Genomic DNA, 23,635 nt, shown 5'->3' with positions numbered 1-23,635 from the left:
CTTTTTTTTTTTTTTTTTTTTTTTAAACATTTAAAATTCAAATTATCTGGAGAGCAGATTCATCTAAAATTTATTCTGGAAGACTGATATTTAGCCTGCTGCTACGCGGGGCTGATTGCTGTTATGTGCAGCGTTATTCAGCTTTCTAAAGGTTTGAGAATACAAAGGCTGACATTTCGGATCCCGAGCTCGAGTGTGTCATTAAAATGAGATTCAAGTAGGAACATTTATACTTTCCTCGGTTTGTTAGGGAGACGCCGGCAGCGGCGGAGGAGGAGGAAGGACAAGACGTGTCTCCGAGAAGCAGTGGTTGGCGGCTTGAACGCTGAATGGAGACGCGCTCTCTTTGAGCGCTTGCTTTTAGTCCAAGGGAGCGTACTTTTATATTCCATAAGCCCATAAATGTTGATGATGTGCTTTACTCTCGGATGATGGCCATTCTCTTAAAGTAAGTGCCTACCGCAGCAATTGACGCCCGTGCAATGAGACCCAGCGGCCCGGACAGCCAGAGAGCGGGGGTAACGGACAGGACGGGCATTTAGGTGTAGCAGAAAACAGTCACAATTAGGGGTAGAGACACGGAGAATGGGTGGGGGGTCACCGCAGACCACTCGGATGCCTGATTACATAGAGTGGGCAGTGCGAGGTGTCCATGGGGGAAGAATAACCAGCCGACACTATTTACATGTTATCAGGATTATTCTATTTTTTCACCTTTACCAACTGCAATTAGGTTTCCTGCATAGAGACTGCAGTGTTTAAGGAGTGTAACATGAATAGACATAGACCAGTGGTTCCCAAACTTTCTCGAATCACGGCGCCCTAGAGAGTATCAGCATTTTTTTCCACCCCTGGGCCAAACGTTTCTTATTGAGAAATTCAGCAATAATTAAATTGTGTTTATATGTCACCCTATATGGTGCATACACACGGTCAGATGAACGATGCGCGTTCCCGATGGTCAGATAATATCTAGCGTTCCCGCTAGGCTGTTTTAGCGGGGCGCGGCACCCTGGCCTCCTTCTGGAGGGCAAAAATCACCCTGCCCTCACAGCCTGCGGGTGCCGCTTTCACCCGCGGGTCGCAGTGTCCCGTGGGTGGAGAAATGTGCGGTGACCCGGTCACCACCGGAGAATAGACGACGGGCGTATGTGCCCGGCATCTATTCTCCCTGTCTGCAGCGCTTGGGGGCCACCCGGCCTGTCCGTAAGTGCCGGGCACGCCCTCAAGAGTGACGAAAAGGGGACGCGTCCTATAGCCCCCCTTTTTGATGACCACGCCCCTTTTCGGACGCGTGCGCGCGCACTAAGGTGCCCTCTCTGGCTCTGGCGCCCTGCCTGCCGCTGGAGCTAGAGGGAACACTAGATATCTGACATCTGATGTGTTTGCAGTCAGACTTGGACGATTCCATTCATTTTAATGCATCTGACAAATCTGATCGTGTGTATGCACCATTAGTTAGGGTCAGTTATGCGATGGTTGACAGGGCTGCGCATATTTTTTGATTGGCAGCCATTAGCACCAGTTCTGCCTATCACACTGACTAAAAATCATTTTATTTGGTACTGGACCGCCGACCCAAGGCACCCCTGCAAGTGGTCTGGGGCACTCCAGGGTTCCGCGGCACACATTTTGGGTGCCACTGACAGACTGTTGTTTCAGAGTTGCAAAGTAAAAAAAATTTATATATATATATATATATATATATACACAGGCCCGGCACTCCAAGAAAAATAACAGCCCTGGCCGGTGCCCTCACAGCAAGAAGCAGTACATACAGAAAGCTGGTGCGGCACTCGGCACAATAAACAGGCAGAGACACGGGAGTCAGATGTCAACGTTTCAGTGTTAGATACACTAATATATATATATATATATATATATATATACACACACACACTCAATTTATGCATCAACATTTAAGGGCTTTAATGCACTATCTTCAGGATGTCACACGCATTATAGCACTGGAATGATGCATAAATCATGAATGGAGCTAATTAACCCTCACCCCTAGGAGTGCGCAAACCTAACACTCCCCCCCCCTTCCCCCCTCACCCCACCCACCTGGCGGCTAACAGCTAAGACGTTACCTCATTCCAGCTGGCGTCAGGATTCAGACCGACGGCATGCCGTCCGCTGAGCTCATAACTACATCCCTAATTAGGTCACTGTATTTCAGCCATCCTGATGTATAAGGGGTGTAGGATGGTAAGCCATCCAATATTGTCTACCGTGTAAGTTAAAATCAGGAAATATTCTAATATAGGGTTATGAAACAATTTTCTTATATAATATTGCACACGGCCTTTGTTAGAAGTTGATGAAACAGGAGTTGAGCACTGAAAGGAGGAGAGAGGATTTGGGGAAGAGTGCCCAGATGTAAAAACGTTAGATGGCGTGGAGTGATTGCCTGGCCGCAATTAACAGACAATATGGAGAAGTGGGTAATGGTCCAAAAGGCGAGAGGGGACGATCTTTGTGCACAGTAACTACAGTGTAAGCATGCAAGTGGAATTTATGGCTCGACCAGTGGACTGAACCAGTGCTGCGGCTTCATAACAAGGAAATACACCTATAGGGCAACATCTTCCCTAAGACTGGAGAGAAAAAAGAGAAAAGGTACATTGCCGACATCATCGCCCACATCATCAGACAGAGAACTACGTTCTTCCACCAAGCAGGGCTATCATCAAAAAGAGAGGGGGAAAAACCCGACTCCATACCCATCGCTGGAAATTAGAATATGTCCTCCACAAATGCGCGACTGCTTGTACAGGTTGAGTCTCCAAAATATCCAAATATTCAGAAATACAGAATTTTTGGAGCATGACTGAGAGATACTGACACCTTTGCTTTCTGATGGTTCACTGTACACAAACTTTGTTTAAGGCCCAAACTGATTAAACATATTGTATAAAATGACCTCCAGGCTGTGTATACGCTGTACAGTATATGAAACATAAATGCATTCTGTGTTTAGTCTTGGGTCCCATCCCCTAAAAATCTCATTATGTGTATATTCCAAAAATAGGGAAAAATCCGATATTCAAAATACTTCTGGTCCCAAGCACTTTGGATATGGGATCCTTAACTTGTACCTGAAATGCTCATATGCAAATATAACAATCTCCTAAAAGATATAGTAATAAATGTGACACACGTGGTGACGGTCTTTCATTCCTACGAACCTTTAATCGCAAACTCCATGAGCTCATATTTACCACCAACTGTGAAACATGAATGTAATGTAAGTAAGTTTCTGCTACATTAGAGATATTCCTGGTGGATTAACGGAAGAAGCATTGGAAAGCCAAGTACGGAAACAATGGGAAGGCTGTGTGAAGAACGGATCTCACACAATCAGGAATGGAGAGAGAATGCAGAAAGACACATTACAAGGATCCACACTGCAAGGAGCCGCATCGCAAAGAGCCGCATCGCAAGGAGCCGCATCGCAAGGAGCCGCATCGCAAGGAGCCGCATCGCAAGGAGCCGCATCGCAAGGAGCCGCATCGCAAGGAGCCGCATCGCAAGGAGCCGCATCGCAAGGAGCCGCATCGCAAGGAGCCGCATCGCATGGAGTCACATTGCAAGGAGCCACATCACAAGGAGCGGCACGTTGGGTTTCTGTACAATCCCTGCTGGCATCACATCATTACGTGCGAGGCTCATTTGGAGCAGTAAGACAATGGCGAATCAGACGAAGTTACCGTACATTTACATTTATTTATGTTGGATAATGACTATTCTGACTTCAAGGGATTTGTTTAATGATGGCAACATTGGAACCGTATGAAGGGCTGCATATTAATCCTACCCTAATATGTATGCATGCAGATTTTACATGTTTTACCTCATCAGTCTGTAATCGGCTGATTGGCGTTTTGCACATGTACGAGGCGGCAAGAGCAGGCCTATGTGCAAGGAATTTCAGGGAAGGACAAAGGGGGTCATTCAGACCCACTCGCAAGCGACAGTATGCTCGCAAGTGGGTCGATGTTCCCCACTGCGCATGCGCACGACGGAGGGAGCTCCGTCATGCGCATGCGCGAGACCCGGACTGCGAGAGCCAAGCTGTCGCTCCGGGTCTCGCACCAAAGGGGGCGTGCTGTCGATGGTGACTGACAGCACACCCCCTTTGGTGGGCGTGCCTGCCAGACGGAGATGTTCCCATGGGAACGTCTACCGTCTGAAGCCGGCCCCACTGACATCACTAGTGATGTCAGTGGGAGTGATTTTGGCTCTGATAGAGGCAAAATCACTCCAGGGCTTGTGGCTGGGAAACCCTACCGCAGGGTTTCCGTCGCAAGTCCGATGGTCGCGATGGTCAAGACCATCGCGACCATCTTTTTGGACGCTCGCATATGCTGTGGGTGGTCACCCACAGCTATACGAGCGTCCAGGAGGACGCTCCATTTTAATGGAGGAGGGCCCTGATTCAGAGCGAGCGCTCTGGTCAGAGCGTCCCGCTCTGAATCAGACCCAAAGTCCCCTTCGATTCAGCCTTCCGCTTATGCCGAGGTGCCAAAACTTACTCGCCAGAGAGGTAGGATTACACAATACCTCTCCGGCAGGTGTTTTACTAAATATAGCGCAAAGAGGAGTGTGAAAATCGCCGAAATGTGCCGATACTTTATAAACTACTTTACTAAATAGAGCCCATAGTCTGTTATAATGTGATATTAACCGATCAATTGTTCTAATGATTCTCGGCAAACACAAGGCAGAGTGCAACGCTCATCGCCGCTGTGGCTTACGGCGAGAGGAACTCATTCTGAGATTTGTAGGCTGATCGTTACAAAGTCTAAAAAATCCTCTTTGTATAAATATTAAACAATTGTGAGACATAGCAATGGCATTGATTCACTGAACAATACTGTATATAAGTCCCAGTGTTACCCCCTTGTGACTGTACAAAGAACACTGATTTACTGTACAACACTGTATATAAGCCCCAGTGTTACCCCCCCTGTGATTGTACAATGTACACTGACTCACTGTACAACGCTGTATATAAGCCCCAGTGTTACCCCCCCTGTGATTGTGCAATGTACACTGAATCACTGTACAATGCTGTATATAGGCCCCAGTGTTACCCCCCCTGTGATTGTACAATGTACACTGACTCACTGTACAACGCTGTATATAAGCCCCAGTGTTACCCCTGTGATTGTGCAATGTACACTGACTCACTGTACAACGCTGTATATAAGCCCCAGTGTTACCACTGTGATTGTACAATGTACACTGACTCACTGTATAACGCTGTATATAATCCCTAGTGTTACCCCCCTGTGATTGTACAATGTACACTGACTCACTGTACAACGCTGTATATAAGCCCCAGTGTTACCCCCCTGTGATTGTACAATGTACAACACTGTATATAAGCCCCAGAGTTACCCCCGTGATTGTGCAATGTACAACGCTGTATATAAGCCCCAGAGTTACCCCAGTGTGATTGTGCAATGTACACTGACTCACTGTACAACGCTGTATATAAGCCCCAGAGTTACCCCCCTGTGAATGTACAATGTACACTGACTCACTGTACAACGCTGTATATAAGCCCCAGAGTTACCCCCCTGTGATTGTGCAATGTACACTGACTCACTGTACAACGCTGTATATAAGCCCCAGAGTTACCCCCCTGTGATTGTGCAATGTACACTGACTCACTCTACAACGCTGTATATAAGCCCCAGTGTTACCCCTGTGATTGTACAATGTACACTGACTCACTGTACAACGCTGTATATAAGCCCCAGTGTTACCCCTGTGATTGTGCAATGTACACTGACTCACTGTACACCGCTGTATAAGCCCCAGTGTTACCCCTGTGATTGTACAATGTACACTGACTCAATGTACACCGCTGTATATAAGCCCCAGTGTTACCCCCCTGTGATTGTACAATGTACACTGACTCACTGTATAACGCTGTATATAATCCCTAGTGTTACCCCCCTGTGATTGTACAATGTACACTGACTCACTGTACAACGCTGTATATAAGCCCCAGTGTTACCCCCCTGTGATTGTACAATGTACAACACTGTATATAAGCCCCAGAGTTACCCCCGTGATTGTGCAATGTACACTGACTCACTGTACAACGCTGTATATAAGCGCCAGAGTTACCCCCCTGTGATTGTACAATGACTCACTGTACAACGCTGTATATAAGCCCCAGTGTTACCCCTGTGATTGTACAATGTACACTGACTCACTGTACACCGCTGTATATAAGCCCCAGTGTTACCCCTGTGATTGTACAATGTACACTGACTCACTGTACAATGCTGTATATAGGCCCCAGTGTTACCACCCCTGTCACTGTACAATGTACACTGACTCACTGTACAACGCTGTATATAAGCCCCAGTGTTAGCCCTGTGATTGTACAATGTACACTGACTCACTGTACAACGCTGTATATAGGCCCCAGTGTTACCCCCCCTGTGATTGTACAATGTACACTGACTCACTGTACAACGCTGTATATAAGCCCCAGTGTTACCCCTGTGATTGTACAATGTACACTGACTCACTGTACAACGCTGTATATAAGCCCCAGTGTTACCCCTGTGATTGTACAATGACTCACTGTACAACGCTGTATATAAGCCCCAGTGTTACCCCTGTGATTGTACAATGTACACTGACTCACTGTACACCGCTGTATATAAGCCCCAGTGTTACCCCCCCTGTGATTGTACAATGTACACTGGCTCACTGTACACCGCTGTATATAAGCCCCAGTGTTACCCCTGTGATTGTACAATGTACACTGACTCACTGTACAACGCTGTATATAGGCCCCAGTGTTACCCCCCCTGTGATTGTACAATGTACTGACTCACTGTACACCGCTGTATATAAGCCCCAGTGTTACCCCTGTGATTGTACAATGTACACTAACTCACTGTACAACGCTGTATATAGGCCCCAGTGTTACCCCCCCTGTGATTGTACAATGTACACTAACTCACTGTACAACGCTGTATATAGGCCCCAGTGTTACCCCCCCCTGTGATTGTACAATTTTCCCCAACCCCCTACCCATGACTACACAATATAATTTAGCCGCTGAGCTCTCAGGCTCCAACATTAAATGATTCCGTTAGGCATGGATACTGTATAAACCCTGTCCACACACATACAGCGTTTATACAGACTTCCTGCTCTGTCCAACAAGCATTATCTGCACCTCCGCAGAGGCGAGACCATTTGCATAATTGATTCAACCATTAAAATGTCCTTTCAACTGTATTAGTAAATATACTGAGAGCTAATTGCTCTTCATTAAGAAACAAACAAGCCCCTTCCTCCCTGACCTGCTGTGAGTTGCTGGAGGAAGCAGAGGTCTGTGAGCACAGAACACGGGGGCAGGTAGGGGGGGGGGGGGGATTTATCATAAGGCGGTCAGGGAGCTCACCTGCTGCGGCTTACTGCTCCTGGCGCTGAGCTGGGAAAGAGACAGGTTCAGCTTCTCCTGCTGCTCTGACAGATACTTCTGATACAGGCTCAGCAGCTCCTGGCACTCTCGGTACTGCTGTTGCAGAGGTAGAAATGATCGTTAAGGGATTTCACAGAAAGTTTCTTGAAGGAAAAGCAAAATAAATTCACTCGTGTAACAGGTTCAGATCTAGCAGAGTGACACCGGCTGTCTAGACCCAGCTAAGCAGCTGCACCGCAGAAGCCACACACAAGGCCTTATTTATTGGGCTTAAAGGGCCACACCGACACCTGCACAAGACCTGATGTAATGCGACGGGGAGCGAGTGTCATTTCTGTGCATGCAAGGAAAATGCTGGCTGCATCTGCCTATAGCCCACAAGCACTGGGGCAGCTGCACAATACATAGTGATTATAGGGGTCTATGTACTAAGCAGTGATGTGAAAAGTGATAAGTCTGTGATAAGGTGCCAGCCAATCAGCTTCCAACTATCATTTTTCAAACACAGCCTGTGAGATGACAGTTGGGAGCTGATTGGCTGGCACCTTATCACTTTTCACTCTGTCTCTTATCACTGCTTAGTACATAGACCCCGTAAGCTGGCCACACACTAGACCAACTTACATCCAACCAGCCAACTTGTTGATTGGTTGGAATGAAAATCTGGTAATGTATGGGAGTAAATGATGATCAGCAATTTGCTCCTAAATGCCAGAAAACAGATAAAAATGGTCGTCAGACAAGTTTGTAAAATGTTTGATCTAAGCAATTTGTTCAAACAACAGTTTGTGTTCATTTTCCTGCGTTTGGGAGCAAAGTGCTGATTGTCATTTGCTTTCATACCTTACCAGATTTTCATTCCAACAATCAACAAGTTGGCTGGTTGGATGTAAGTTGGTCTAGTGTGTGGCCCGCTTTAGAGTTGAACTAGGTCAAGTCCTTTCCCGAATCAAGAGTTGGGAGCAAAGCCACAAAAAAGAAAAGTAGCTTCACACCTGGACAAACCATGCTTCAATGCAGGTGGGGAGATGTAAGACGTGCGGAGAGATTTACATTTGTCCAAACCCAATTCCATATTGCAGTGTAACAATAAAGCTGCCCAGCATCTGTGGGCGACATGCAGAAGCAGCCAGTATTTAACCTGCATGCAAAAACAGTACATGTAATTGCCCCCCCCCCCCCCCATGCATTGCTACATGGTGTGTTCCAGGTGCAAATTTATTTATTTATTTATTTTACTCTTTGCTCCAATCTTAGAGTCAAACCCTAAATTTGCCCCCAACTCCTACGCCCCATGGTTTTGTCAAGGTGCAAAAACAAATTCTATCTATAATTACTCCCAACTCCGGAGCATTCCAGGGAATAAGTAGTCACTCAATAACAGGCAGCAAGCGGCAAATGACCACAGCAACTAATTCACACTTTCACCCAGCCAGCCAAATGTCCGATTCGCACAAAAATGCTCGCTACCCTACAGGGTAGCGAACACTTTTGTTGCAAGATCCCAGTAAAGCATGGCGGCTGCCGCGCACATTTGGCCGGGCGAATGGATTCACCCTTAATTGATACCCCCCCACCTTAGAAAGTCCATCCTGTGACGGCAAAAAAGCACCCCCATCCAGAATACCCTGGAGTGAGTCACCAGTGCGCTGACACTAGACCAGGAGTGTCAAGCTCGTGGTCATCCAGCTGTTTAGGACTACATATCCCAGCATGCCCTGCCACAGTTTTAGCATGCCCTAACAGCAAAACTGTGGCAGTGCATGCTGGAATGTGTAGTTCCACTGCAGCAGGATGGCCCCCGTTTGACACCACTGCACTAGACCATGCGGCCAGTACATAGGTCAGGATATTGGAACCACTACATATAAAAGCACATCATCTAAATCCCCACAATCGTCCACTATCACTGGGCCGAAAACATCCGGACGGCACAGAAACGCCCAGTTCCGGAATAAACCAGCAACCTCGGATCTCCGACACCCCGCGCTCTACGGTAAAGATCATTTACACATCTGATTTTCTCTATTAGACTCTCGCTGCCCAAGCTAAACTAATCGTAAAAGAAAAGCGGGAATAGGATGTCATCTGCAATTTGGTGGCTGTATTCTCTTCCCCGTGTTAGTAAATCACACTGCTCCTCTATGCGTCCCGCCAGCCTGACAGGTAAAATAGATGACACGTCGGCTATATGGAGGTAAGCAGCATGTAATTGGGAGTGCGGCTGTGCTGGGAATAGGACGGGTGGGGGCTTCTCTTATCCAAACGCCTCATGTTAATTTCATGTTTGGATTTGCACAAATCTAGAATGTAAAAGTAAAACAAATAAAATGAACACTGCATAATTCAGCTGTCATTTTCTCCAATTGCTCATAATTGTAACTATAAAAAGATAATATTCCGCCATATGTGCATCTGCACAGCAGAGCATTGGTCAAAGCCACAGAGAAGGCAAAGTGAATCAAACGCGCCCCCTAGTGGCCACTCTTGAGATGAGCAAAAACCACCAGGAACAATGAGAGTTGGGGGGAAACAGAGGAAAAAAAATATTGATTTTAATGCAAGAATTATGTTTCAGGAGCAGCTTTCATCATTTACAGAAGCATGCACGCTAAATAGCCCTGGGGGGACGAGATGAAAGGAAAGGAATGTTTTGTGAGATGGAAGATGGGCCTGCAGCAGAGATCTGGACCAGCCCGGAGGGGAGCTGAGCCATTCCTGCACAGCGCCTGCTAGTTCTCAGGACTGCAGGTCGCCCATGTTGATGAAAGGGATTACTTTAATCCGTTAGCATCGGACACATCTCCTGCCGGTCTGCTGGGATGAGGAGATTGCTGCGTCGCGGCGGCGGATATGTGCAGCTACTCTGGAACTTTATTTAAAGGGAACGCTCCTACATTAGTGGGAGTTGCCACTTCAGCCATTTAATGACGTCAACTCAGCGCCTCATAAAATGGTAAATGGGTCTGTGAGGGGATAGGTTACACTCTGATCAAATGAGAACTGTAAGAGAAGAGAAGAGACCACACACATAACCAGGTTCTAGGTGTAAAAGGCTAAAAGCTGGATCCATTCTAGGTATAATGTTACGAAAAAGCCGTATACTGAAAAAGGATGGATCCGGTTTTCTGGGTGTTCGTGAATATAAGCTGTATATACAGTAGACATTGTGTACCCAGCCCGTCATCAGCAGCGACGGGACCCAGTGATGCGGGCAGCGACGAGAGAGAGAGAGACAGAGAGAATATAATGCTTAATAATGAATGAACAGATACTTGGGGCCGTATTCAATTGGAGAAAAATAGGCGATAGATGTTTTTCATAAAAAAAAAGGCAATATTTTCTCCAAAAAAACAGGCGATAACGCTATTGGCGTAAAAAAAAAATAATGGAAAAGTTTTCTCCATCCCAGACCAGGTGAAAAAAAAAAGCAAAAATCCCTGTTTTTGGCTAAAAATGTGGGGATTTGTTTCAGAACCCTTTGTACACCCCCCCCCCCTCATAATAATAAACAGTGATCGCGGTGAGTGACAAAATATGTGGGTCCCACGGACCCTCCACTTTAACAAAAAAAAAATGGGGTCCTTCCTGACCGTTTCTGGGTCCCATCATAATTTTTGCTTTAGAGCTCCCTATATAAAACGCTCAGACCCCTCCTGACCTCTTATAAATGATGCCACACAGCCATGCCCAGTCTTTACACATTATGCCGCACATTAATGCCCTTTACACATTATGCCACGCAGTAATGCCCAGTCTTTACACCCCGGGGATCCGGTAACTTTAAAAAAGTGGGTCCCCAGTGCCTGACATCGGGGGAAATACGGGCTATAGCGCGTATTTGCGAACACTGAATAAATGACTAAAACAAAAATCGTAAGTTGCGCACTTCGGCGAAAAAAGACCGCACAAATTTCGGGTAAAAATAAAACATTGGAAATAATTTTAATGTATTGGGTCTGATTATTCGGGAGGCAGTATGGCTGCGTCAAGTGTTTTAAACATCGCACATGGTCGCGGCAGGCGGTTTATAAAACTGCGTATTTACGACACAAAAGTATACTTGCACCCATTTTAACATACCCCCAATTTACATGGAACAGTAATTTCCTGGGGAAAAAAACTTGCTTTGTATAATTTTCAACGATTTTTATTCAGCCAAAATTGTGCAGTCGTTTTTTTGCCAAAGTGCGCAACTTACGAACTTTTTTTGTTGTATTTTATCATTAAGTGGGGGTGTCCAAAGGGTTCTGAAGAAATCCCAACATTTTTTGCCAAAAATAGGGATTTTGTTGTTTTTTTTTGTTCGCCTGGTCTGGGATGGAGAAAACTTCTCCAGTTTTTTTCCGCCAATTGCGTTTTCGCCTGTTTTTTGGCAAAAATATCGACTTTTTTGGTTGAAAAACATCAGTTTTCGCCTATGGCGCAAAAAAACGTCCGTTTTCATTGCTAATTGAATACGGCCCTTAAAAGGAGGAGAAAAGCAGAGTGTACACATATTATGATGTATATTTCCAGCGGCACTCTGTGCCTCCTGTATAGACCCCATCGCTCGCTGCCACACCCCACGCAGGCCGACCCCTGCTATCAGCCATGGGTTGGTGCATTACAAGGCATCCCTATGAAAAATTCATTATGAAGTAATTAACTGGTAAATGTTTGATGTAAAGTCATCCCTTTTTTCTGCATGCAGAAGATTGAGCCCATTACTTAAAGATAAAATCGCAGCAGGGGGAAGCTCCCGTCTTGCTGCTAGACCGTGCGATGAGATTACGTGATTCTGGGCTTCGACGCTTGTGTGCGTCAGTGGCGGAGGAGCAGGACGCGCTGCTGGCAAAGGGACCATCTCTGCTCTGATTAGTATTCATGGAAGGGTTTGTCCCGATTCCCCCTGGACAGAGGGGGAGAGAGATGGACGTTGCTAATCTACTCTCCACACCTGCAGAGTATTATAGTGAGAACGTTACAGAGAGTGAGGCTGATATAACAATAATCCCTCCGCCACTTCTATCCTACATAGAGATACTAGGAAGGGAAACGGCAGAGGGGCACAGGAGGGACTTCAGGATAGCTGAGCGGTATTAGGATGAGATGTCTCATATATGAGCCAGTTACAGTGAATCTCTTGTCTGCACAGAACCAGTAACAGGTGCACTATAATGGAGCGTACACACGGTCAGATTTGTCAGACTTGTCAGATTTGTCAGATGAACGACTGAACGATTAAACGATTTGGACGATTTGACCAAAGTTTTGAACGATTTGAACGACTGAACGATTTTTGACTGCATTAAAATGAATGGAATCGTCCAAGTCTGACTGCAAACCCATCAGATGTCAGATATCGTTATCTGACAAACGGGAACGCGCATCGTTGATCGTCCATCGTTCAGGCATGTCAGATATGAACGATTTTCCTTCAGATATGAACGACTGAACGATTTTTAAATCGTTATCGTCCATATCTGAAGAAAAAATCTGATCGTGTGTATGCACCTTTACTCGTACACCCTGTCCTGCAGTACTATATACACTATACACACACAAGGATATACAGTTTTGTTACTTTTACTGCTTGCACAACAGAAATAATCTTATTTTTAGCTCCAAATAACCCAATTATTTGGTGGAAATCCCAAACCAAAACCATGGATTGGGTGCTTCGCCGGATAGGACACGGATACAGCCCTTCTATTGGTGCATGTGTCTACGTCACACTGCGCAGGCATCATGGTAGATTACCGTAGTCACATACAGCGACTATGTAATCAGTGTGATGGACTGTCAGGGAGATTTGGGGGGATTTAATGGGGAGTGTTGGAAAAGAATGCAGGCGTGCTGCGACCGTTTTGGGGGCAGCCACTGTGATCCTGTGCGCAAGAAATATGGTGCTGTTGTCTCCGTTCCCACGGACATTCTGCGAGACCACAGACTCCCTCAATACTGCGACAATCAAATGATCGGTGACAGAGGCTGCGGCCTTTGTGCGCAGATGCCGCGACATTTTGCGCAAATGCTTGGATCTGCAAAACTGCAGGTGGTGTCTCGATGCTTCTCCCGGCAGCTGCGACATTTGCATATACATAAGCAGAAGCGGCATTAGAGCACTGTAACATACTTTCCTGCCCTCATCCTGCAGTACGGGCAGGGGCACCGAGATGGGGGAGCGGGTACTAATTACCCGGGCCTGCTGGAGGGGACTCAGGTCCGGCACTGCTCCCCCCCCCCCTCTTACATCACAGCAGCCCAGCACACGCTCAGCAGTCTCCTATGCCTGTGGGGGGAGCGATCATGCTGATCATGCCCCCCACTGGTTATGCGGCAGGCCGAGGGGCCTCACTGCTCCCCCCCTCACCAACGCGCAGCGAAAAGTTTTTCTTTTTACTTAAGGGGGCGTGGCCGCGCCTCCCGCGATTACGCCACACTTCCTTTTACTCGGTCCCGGCACGGGCCTTGGCGGGCCTGAGTACGGGGTACGTTACAGGCGGCAGGAGTGTGCTTGGCGATTTTGTATATATCTGGTCTCCGAGGTGGGAAGTGCCAGGAGAGAAGGTGGTAAGAAAACAAAGCAAAAAATGTAAAACTTTGTGACAGACGATGCTACATATAAATGATGGGAGCAAATGTACATTACATTGGTACGAGAGCTACACATGGCAAGTTCTAAAGCTGATCCAGACCATAAAGCAGCATCTCCCCAATAATTCCCAGCCCCCCTCATCCTTACCATTATCACACCCATATATAACTCTATTGCTGGCCATACACCTGCACGATTTTGGGCCGATTGCCCGATTTTCGATGAGTCATAAGATGGATCTTGTGAAAATCGTGTATTATTTTAGTAAGATACGATCCGATGCGCGCTCCCGCAGCTCCTATAATCGGATCTTATGATCAGATGTGCTGCCCATATGTTCCATCCTATCGTGTGCAGATCGTGCCGTTTATTTTGTTCATGCGATCCATCGTGCGGAAATTAAGGTCATTCCAATGACTGTTTCCCTGATGAGCGCGTGAGGCACACGATCGATCATACGACAGATCCTGTGCTAAGAAAAACAACAAACATGCTCCAGGGACTGCCAGGGAGCTCCGGGGAGTCGGATGGTGAATCGGATCTGATGCTGGTCGTGCAAGTGTATGGCCAGCATAATAATCTAAGTCACAAAGCAAGAGACAGAAAACATTTAGTCCTTCACGTCAGTCCCCGACCTATTGAAGCATAAGGGAGCAATTCAGCTCTAGTGCTTCTGGAACGGACATACGAAGGAGCTTTACAATGAATATCTTTGTGCATTACAGGAGACGAGGAAAAGTTAGCAGTGATGTGTGGTGCAACGTCTTATATACAAAACTAATTGGTCTGTTTGTTGGATGTCTGTCTGGTTCTGCATTCGGACACCCCTACACCGATTGGGATGAGGTGGTCCAATTGGATCCTGGCCCAGTTTAGGGGGGTTAGGGTCCTGGTCAGACCTCCCGTTGGTGTACGCTGGGCAGAACTTTGACCCAGGGAGCCTGTTCAGGGCCTTCCACTGGATGGATATGGATGAAAACCTCACAGAGTGGTAACAATGGATCCCAGAAGTCATACTAGGGGGTTGAGGTTCTGGATGGACCTCCCATTGGTGTAAACTGGGCAGTACTGTGACCTGGGGGAATTGGTATGAAATACCGTCGATTCCCGTCAGCCGCAGCCCGACAGAAGCAGAGTGTGACGCAGGGGAAGCCAGACAGCGCTGGAAATCCCGATCGTGGATAGGTAAGTATCCACTAACCTAACCCCCCTAACCCTAACCCTCCTTAGGGGTGCCTAACCCTAACTTCCCCCCCAAGTGCCTAACCCTAACCACCCCCTTCCCCGCTGCCTAAACCTAAGTCCCCCGGGGGGTGCCTAAGCCTAAGTGCCCCCCCGGGGGTGCCTAACCCTCCCTCCCCCTAGCCTAACCCTAACCCTCCCGGGGGGGTGCCTAACCCTAAGTCCCCCCCGGGAGCCCTAAACCTAACCCTCCCCCCCCACAGCTGTCTGCTCGCGGCGCCCGGCATCACTATGATTGTGATGCCGGGCGCCGGTCTCCCGGCGTCGGGGAAATGCGGGCGTCTACATCTAGACGCCCGGCATTTCACCCATGCCGGGATAAGACAGTCGGGAAGCCGGCTGCCGGTATTTAGGCAGTCGGCTACCCGATTGCCTCCCGACCCGGGGAGCCTGTTCTGGGCCTTCCACTGGATGGATTTGGATGAAAACTGCACAGAGGGGCGGCAATTGGTCGGGGATGCCTAATGGAGTGGTTGGGGTCCCGGTCGGACATCATAGCAGAGTGCGCCGGGCAGAACTTTGACCCACTACTATGCCGACAACTACACGATACCCTAACTGCAAACCTGTGCTTGTGCCAGTGGCAGGCAGGGGGTGGGAGTGGTGCTGATGTTGGAAATAATGATTGGGGGTTGAATTCTCCAGCAACTCTGCCACAATCAAACATTTTCTTTGAAACTGCTGCTAAATGTAAGGCAATTTTATATATTTTTATTAAATTCTGCTGTACATATGTAAAATATAATAAATGCTATAAAAATGAGTCCGACAAGGGATGTAAACTACCTTCATTTCACTGCGACACCATCCAACCCCCCCGCCCCCCCTTCAGTGTTTTACTCTTAGTGACAGCAGATTGGGCACCAGCCGCCTACAGCTGCCAGGACACCTCCAGGCCCGATGCAGGTGTGGGACCAAAACACTTGTTTTATAACCTGGCTAATCTAGATGGGAGAGGTGCTGAAGACACGCTCCGTAATTCCCCCATCACAGATCCATGGTGGACGCCCGCTGACGGCTCCTCTCTCTCTCTCTGTCCCCCCCCCCCATATCGCTGTGCTGTAAGTGTAAACTGAAACCAGGAGCACATCTTAAATTGGGTCTAGCCTGCCTTTAAAAGCCCAGCATGGTCACAGGAGTTTATGGGCACCCGCTGCATCCGTCTCTGGCGGAGATGAATAGTTTAATGAACTTGGCATCCCTTACACGGCACAGTGTGAGCTAAAGTGCTCCGCGCGCCTTGTTTATCTGTGCCTCGGTAATATAAGAGATTTACTCCACGTTCCGCCTCAGTGACTAGTGCTGCCATCACAGCAAACACACACACACATATATATATATATATATATATATATATATCTCTATATATATAAATAAGGCTGAACAGTAAATTCCTCCCAATAATGCCGTTCCATTTCTTAGCACGGCTGCAGTAAAACTTCTTTCCTTCCACCGTTCTGGTGAGGGCAGCGACGCCATTACCCCTGGGTGAGAGTAATGTCCTTTTATGCTGTCCTGCGTCCCGACCGGCCGTTCTGCAATAATATATAACTGCTCACAGCACCGACTCTACGGTTTTATGTCCAAATCAGTGTTCCTCACTGAGAAGCCCCATCATAGGGGGTCTGGACTCCCACCCCCCAAATGTTCCAAGGTTCTTTCTGCCAGCACAACACTAAGGGGAAAATTTACTGAAGTGCAGGGTTTTTAGAAGTGGAGATGTTGCCCCTAGCAACCAGATTCTAGCTATTAACTTCTAGAAGGTGCTAGATAAATGATAAGTAGACTGATTGGTTGCTATGGGAAACATCTCCACTTCTAAAAACCCTGCACTTTAGTAAATATACCCCCTAGAACAGGCCTGGCCAACCTGTGGCTCTCCAGCTGTTGTGAAACTACACATCCCAGCATGCCCTGCCACAGTTTTAGCATTCCCTAATAGCAAAACTGAACCAGTGCATGCTGGGACTTGTAGTTTTACAACAGCTGGAGAGCCACAGGTTGGCCATTCCTGCCCTAGAACCTTATTCTGATTGGCACACAATGCAGACATTTGTGACAATGATAAAATGTTTTTTTTTTTTTTAAAATGCACATTCATCTAAGTCACTAAATATTCGCACAGCGTATGCTTCCCGCGGCATGCACGCACACAGATGCAGTTACGACCGAGACGCACAGTAGAAGAAATGTATTGGAAGTGTGCTGGGTGACGCACAAATCAGTAGATCAGCGACCTGGTAGCCCCATAGGAGGGTGGCAATGTGATCTAGATGGATCCAGAAAGGCTGGAGTCCCAGAGCGAGAGGCAAGAAGCCATCGTCAGACTAGCCAGCAAACCGTTATACATTATGAGTATAAAAGTGATTGGACACCCCCGCACAAGTGTAACGGTGCGCACCTACAGCGTGTTCACGTGTTCGTGAAGGTATAACATGAGGAGTACAGAGATGTTTTCCATAACTCTTCACTCCCTACATTGTGGCAGATTCTACAGAAATAAATCTTATCAGGACGGCAATGGCACCTGTCATGTTTCCTGGGCGACGCTGGACTGGTTATATAGAAGATTCGGTAACCCGGATGGACTGGCCAACTCAGCGTCCAGATCTTAACCCCACTGAGAACCTCTGGGATGAATTGGAGCGATGGGTACATTCCAGGCCTGGCCAGACTTTCCTCAGTGTCACAGTTGGTCACTGTACTTCGGGCGGAATGGCAGAACATACCCCCTGCTGCTGTCCAGGAACTTGTGGACAGTTTGCCAAGAAGGGCGTCTGCAGTAATCACTGCACGTGGTGACCTACACAGTACTGACGTCAATAACATCTCATTGATCTATTTGCTGTCAGTGTCCAACCTCTTGTCTACGTAGTGTACTACTGACTAGGCCATTTATTAAGTTATCAAGAATCATATTCATCCACAACAGTCAGAGATTGTAGATGGGCAGAAGTTGGAGATTAGCCATTAAACAGTTAATGCAAAAAGAAAAAATATCTAGAAGAATTAAATCAAATTCATCCCTATATCAGGGAGCTCAGTTCTGCACCAGCGGCGAAGGACCGGGCACCAGCAGTTTTAGCTCCTCTTACTGCAATCGTGACATTGGAGCTCCCCGTTGAGCAGATAACTCTCAGTCACAAAACAGACTATGCTGTACAGTACACACCCGGCCGTTCCAACAGCTGGTCCATAAACTTGTATGAAGGGCAGTAACTTGTGTACTGAGCCAGGCATGGCATGACCCTGTGGGTAGGGGCATTAACAGACCTATTGCTGAAAGGTACAACTAATAGGACTATACCCAACTACTACTAGTTTTCTAGAGCGGCGTAGACCAGGCCCAACAGTGTCGCATTGGACAAATCCGCATAACTGAAACAATGGGCAAAATTTACTAAGTGGTGGTTTGACAGCGGTTTAGTTTCTATTCTAAACCCCGGCGGTTTGGCAGCGGTTTCTAAATGACAGCGCTGTTCTATTCTATTCTAAAATGTGCTTTGACTGGTTTGGCGGCGGTTTTGCTATCTGCAGATTTACTAAGGCCAAAACCGCTGCAAAACTGCTTTCAACACACATTTTAGAATAGAATAGAACAGGGCTGTCATTTAGAAACTGCTACAAAACCGCCACCAAACCCCCGGGGTTTAGAACAGAATAGAACCCGCCACCAAACCGCCGGGGTTTAGAACAGAATAGAACCCGCCACCAAACCGCCGGGGTTTAGAACAGAATAGAACCCGCCACCAAACCCCCGGGGTTTAGAACAGAATAGAACCCGCCACCAAACCGCCGGGGTTTAGAACAGAATAGAACCCGCCACCAAACCGCCGGGGTTTAGAACAGAATAGAACCCGCCACCAAACCGCCGGGGTTTAGAACAGAATAGAACCCGCCACCAAACCGCCGGGGTTTAGAACAGGATAGAAACTGCTGTCAAACTGCCGCTTAGTACATTTTGCCCGCTATGTCTATTCAGGCTTTAAAGTCGCTTGCGAGTCTCTCTTAAATGTTTTAGGTATGTATGAGAAGGGAAAATACTGCTAGACAAGTGCAGCCATTCTGTAAGGCCCGAGATCCAGGTTTAATCCGTTCCCAGATACCTTCCTCTATTCTGTATGTAGGAGTGTACTTTGATGAACCACCGGGGTGACATATCTCTTCCTGTCTAATTTCACTCCCCCTCCTCTCTGTTCCCATCTTGTCGCTCGTTAATTTACTGTTTTGTGTTCAGTCTCCGGTGCTGCTGCAAGTACAAAGTTTAGAAAATGTCTTTATGAGGATTCTTCCTCTGGGATCGTGTGAGTGTGTGTATGTGTGTGTATGTGTGTGTATGTGTGTGTATGTGTGTGTGTGTGTATGTGTGTGTATGTGTGTGTGTGTGTGTGTATGTATGTGTGTGTGTGTGTGTGTGTGTGTGTGTGTATGTATGTGTGTGTGTGTGTGTGTATGTGTGTGTGTGTGTGTGTGTGTATGTGTGTGTGTGTGTGTATGTGTATGTGTGTGTGTGTATATGTGCGTGCGTCAAAATTCCCTCTGGGGTTCGGAGACTTAAAGCTCAAAACATGTATTGAAATGAATAAATCATCGGATTCAAAAACACGTATAGCTTTTAGTCACAGATGAAACCTGGACAGATGCAGCAACAGTATATAAAAACAATTCACCGAGATACTAGGTAAAACATACTGTTAGAGAATAATGGAAACGATACTTTTGCTAGTGAAGTTGCAAAAAGGCCGAGCGCGTTGAATTCGACACAGGAAAATGCTGACGATCATCTTACAATTACGAGCGGCATCGTGTTAATGGGAGTAACGCGGGGCTCCGGGAAGAGGCTTGTGAGGGAGAGAAATCAGCATATTCCGAGTGTGTGACACATTACAGCAAAGGTTCAATAGAGACATAAAAAAAAAAAAAGGGATGTTAAGACAACAAAATTTTAAGTGCTGTCTGATTTATCAATATGGCTCCAACAGGGTTTCCAAGAGGTAACAAATCAGCCGGCATCGCTCTCCTGCTGGGAAAATTGGTAGCCTAATGTCACTGCTCGCTTTATTTCTCTTCCTTACTGTCCTTGACTGCACCTACGTGTTCCTCAAAGTAAAGAGCCATTAGCGGCGCCCACACTCAACGCGTCCTTCTCCCTAGCGCGCCGAGAAAATAATCATTTCAATCAAGAGAAACTTATTACCATCTCCAGGTTGTACCTGCTGAGAAATGAGAAACAAATCTCAGCACAAACACTTCTCGCAACTACATTAGGGAGTTGCCGCCATGCTGAGGGTAAAGATGCGCTCGGACGCGTGGCCACACCTTCCCTGTCGGACATTTTCAGGCTGCAGAGGTCTGTCCTGTTCCTCCATCAATCAAGCTCCCAGACACTGAAAACAACCTTCCTGAGGTCTGACGAATCATCGTTCTACTTAAAAACCAGGGCTGTCAGAGTGCTTCGTCTGTGTGGTTGGAAGACCCGGAGAGCGATATACACTTCTCCTTTGGCACAAACATGTACGTTAAACAAGTAAACTAGTTAATATGATCAGGATGCAGAATACTATAGAGTAAAACAATATAAATTGAAAGAAATGAAAATGTCACTTTTTAAAAGACCAGCTCAAGGTATTATCCGCTTTATGTCGCCCTCCAGTGGTGCCTCCTACAAGTTGCATGACTGGAACCACAGACCCCCTGAGCGAGTGACTGGGCAGTAACTTGTATAACGAGGCAGGGCAGAAACCCAAGCGTGGCACAATAATCTGATTGGCTGGATGGGAGGTGTGGCGTTAATGAGGCACCTGATTGGACAGGAGCTGCAGGCATCCAGTTACCTTGTTCAATGCCCATCCGAGTGGCAATAATTGCATTGTATTCCCATCACTTTCAAATTGTTACCTACCAACAAAACGTCCCTTCATCACAGTGTGGGGATACAAAAATACCCTCAACTCATGGGACACTGTACCCCAGTGAACAGGCGTTCAAGTACTTTTATTTTCGTCAATTGAGTTCATAATCCTAACACTCCCAGCAATGAATCATAGGATGCACCATCATTGATCACCAGGGTACAAATTACAATCAGCTATAATGGGTTAAACTTAAATGAACAGTAAACTGACTGCCCCATGAATTGTGCTGGATCTCCTGCAATGTAGCCTTATACACAGAGAAATGTGTTTTATGGTCTCTCATTTGGGCTGAGGAGATGGGAGTTAGCCATAGGCAATCTGTTCCCTTCAGCTCCAGAGTTACAGCGACATTTATGCCACCACCTTTACAGGTATGTAACAGAGAACATTCTGCACACGGATAGATCCAGGAGGGATTTTTTTGGGGGGGGGGTTTGTGTATTGGGTCTGCATGAAATGATTCCCCTCGGAAGAAGGGGCTTTGAGGAAAGAGCTGGAAAGGAGATTTACATGGCAGGATGCTGCATATTCCGACGCAGACGTTAAAGCGTTTATAGTAACTGCGCCAGGGCGACTTCTACCATCCCGTCCCCTACAGCCACCTTCCCCTTTCACACAAACAGCAGCTTCACAGCTGCAACACTTACACACAGCCTACATCGACCACAACAGATTCTTACTCTACGCTTAACTCTTCACAGCGCAGTTATTCCATGCACGGACGCGTCTTCTGGAGACCTAGGGGGAGCCCGTCCTGACAGACCAGGGTTAAATGCTTGATATGTAAAAGTAACCTAGAGAGATGACAAAAATGAGGGTATGCTGCCCTCTGCTGGCGAAGCAGCACATAGTGCAGGTGTCCAGAGCTGCAGTTTCCATTCTGTACTGAGGACAGGTCAAGCACATGAACTAGTTTGGGAGCAGTACGCCAGTCAAATGTTCTATGCAATGACCAAAAAAACCTTTCCACATATATATGCGAGGTCTACATAAATTCTGGTCAGCAGCCCATTGCCCCCATGAGGTGCAGGCATTCCACATCTTTTTAGATTAGATAAACTTATGATGCAATAGCAGGGGGCGTGGCCAAGAACCAGGAGATGCTAAATCATTGGGGTGGGGTAAAATGTGGGAGTGATCTAGTGCAGAGATTCCCAAAATCCTCAAGGCACCCTAACAGTCTAGGTTTTAAGGATAACCATGCTTGAGCACAGGTGACTTAATTAATACCTCAGCCTTGATTTAACCATCGGTGCTCAACCGTGGATATCCTTAAAACCTGGACCGCTAGGGTGCCTTGGGGAACCTCTGATCTAGTGTATAAATGTCTGAACACATGACCAAGAGTGAAGATCTCCATTCATGGCACAAAAGATGCATACCATCGACGGTAAGAAATTGATCAATGGGCGGTGCCAAGGGCGTCAAGAGAAGGCAGAGAGCAAAGGCTTTGAAACGCAAGCCGGGGCGTGGCAAAGTGCCATGAGACAAACAACAACTCAGAACCGCCAAATGCAAAACCACAGACCGCAAACCATTAACGTTTGTTATGCATCAATCAATGACCCTACTAGGCACTGACAGAGGGGTGACAGACACCACCACCTCACTAATCTCAGCATACACAAAGGGGTAACAGGGATAACAGTGCTAAATCTAGAACAGTGGTGGCAAACTCGTGGCCATCCAGCTGCAGTGGAACTACACATCCCAGCACGCAGTGCCACAGTTTTGCTATTAGGGCATGCTAAAACTGTGGCAGGGCATGCTGGGATATGTTGTCCCACAGCAGCTGGATGGCCACGAGTTTGACAGCCCTGATCTAGATCATACTTCTACCAACGTTCTGATCCTCATTTCCTCAACGTCAGTTCATGTAACAAAAGAAGAAAAGGTTGGGCACAATCGTGTGATTCTTGGGAAGAACCAAAAAGTATCCTCACATGTGTACAGTAAGGCGCTCACCTACAGAAGGCGATAATCAGGCATAGGAAGATCTCTTATCGTATACATGCAATGTGTTCCCAATACTACAATCACTCTCCCTAGCTGTACTTGGCCCATGTCAGAACACATTATTAAATACTCCACAAATAAGTTACACTTGAAGATTAAATTATTAATGATTTCATTATTGACCAAACAAACTGCTGCTCTCCCCCCACACAATCAGTCCCTCTAGTCCCAGACACCGCCACAACGCTGAGCGCAAACCACAGCCATCATTCTCATCACCGTACAGCCAAATACACACCGACAGGTTTAGTAGACAGACCAAATATTTCACTCAGTGGAATTCTAGAACAAATTTAGTTGTCACTTTGATCCTACATAGTCCTCATCTGTCTGATCAGGATGCTCAACAAGCAGAATGGTCAGTTTAATAAATCAACGTGGGGCCCCAAGTGTTACTTCATTGTCAGGTACAGAGTGCAG

General features: G+C 46.9%; 1 protein-coding gene across 1 annotated transcript in view; it reads right to left on the bottom strand.

Moving 5' to 3' along the window:
* Positions 1-23,635, bottom strand: part of KIAA1328 (KIAA1328 ortholog) — a 174,238-nt gene that overhangs the window by 84,707 nt on the left and 65,896 nt on the right. The window contains exon 6 of the mRNA XM_088442410.1: positions 7,442-7,569. Coding sequence (XP_088298536.1) covers positions 7,442-7,569 — 128 coding nt within the window. The remainder of the gene's footprint in view (positions 1-7,441; positions 7,570-23,635) is intronic.

Source organism: Taudactylus pleione, unplaced genomic scaffold (assembly GCF_031769625.1).
Source record: "Taudactylus pleione unplaced genomic scaffold, aTauple2 ptg000311l, whole genome shotgun sequence".
Lineage (NCBI taxonomy): Eukaryota > Metazoa > Chordata > Amphibia > Anura > Myobatrachidae > Taudactylus > Taudactylus pleione.
The sequence above is the reverse complement of the archived record's forward strand: the minus strand, read 5'-3'. Positions and strand labels throughout refer to the sequence as shown.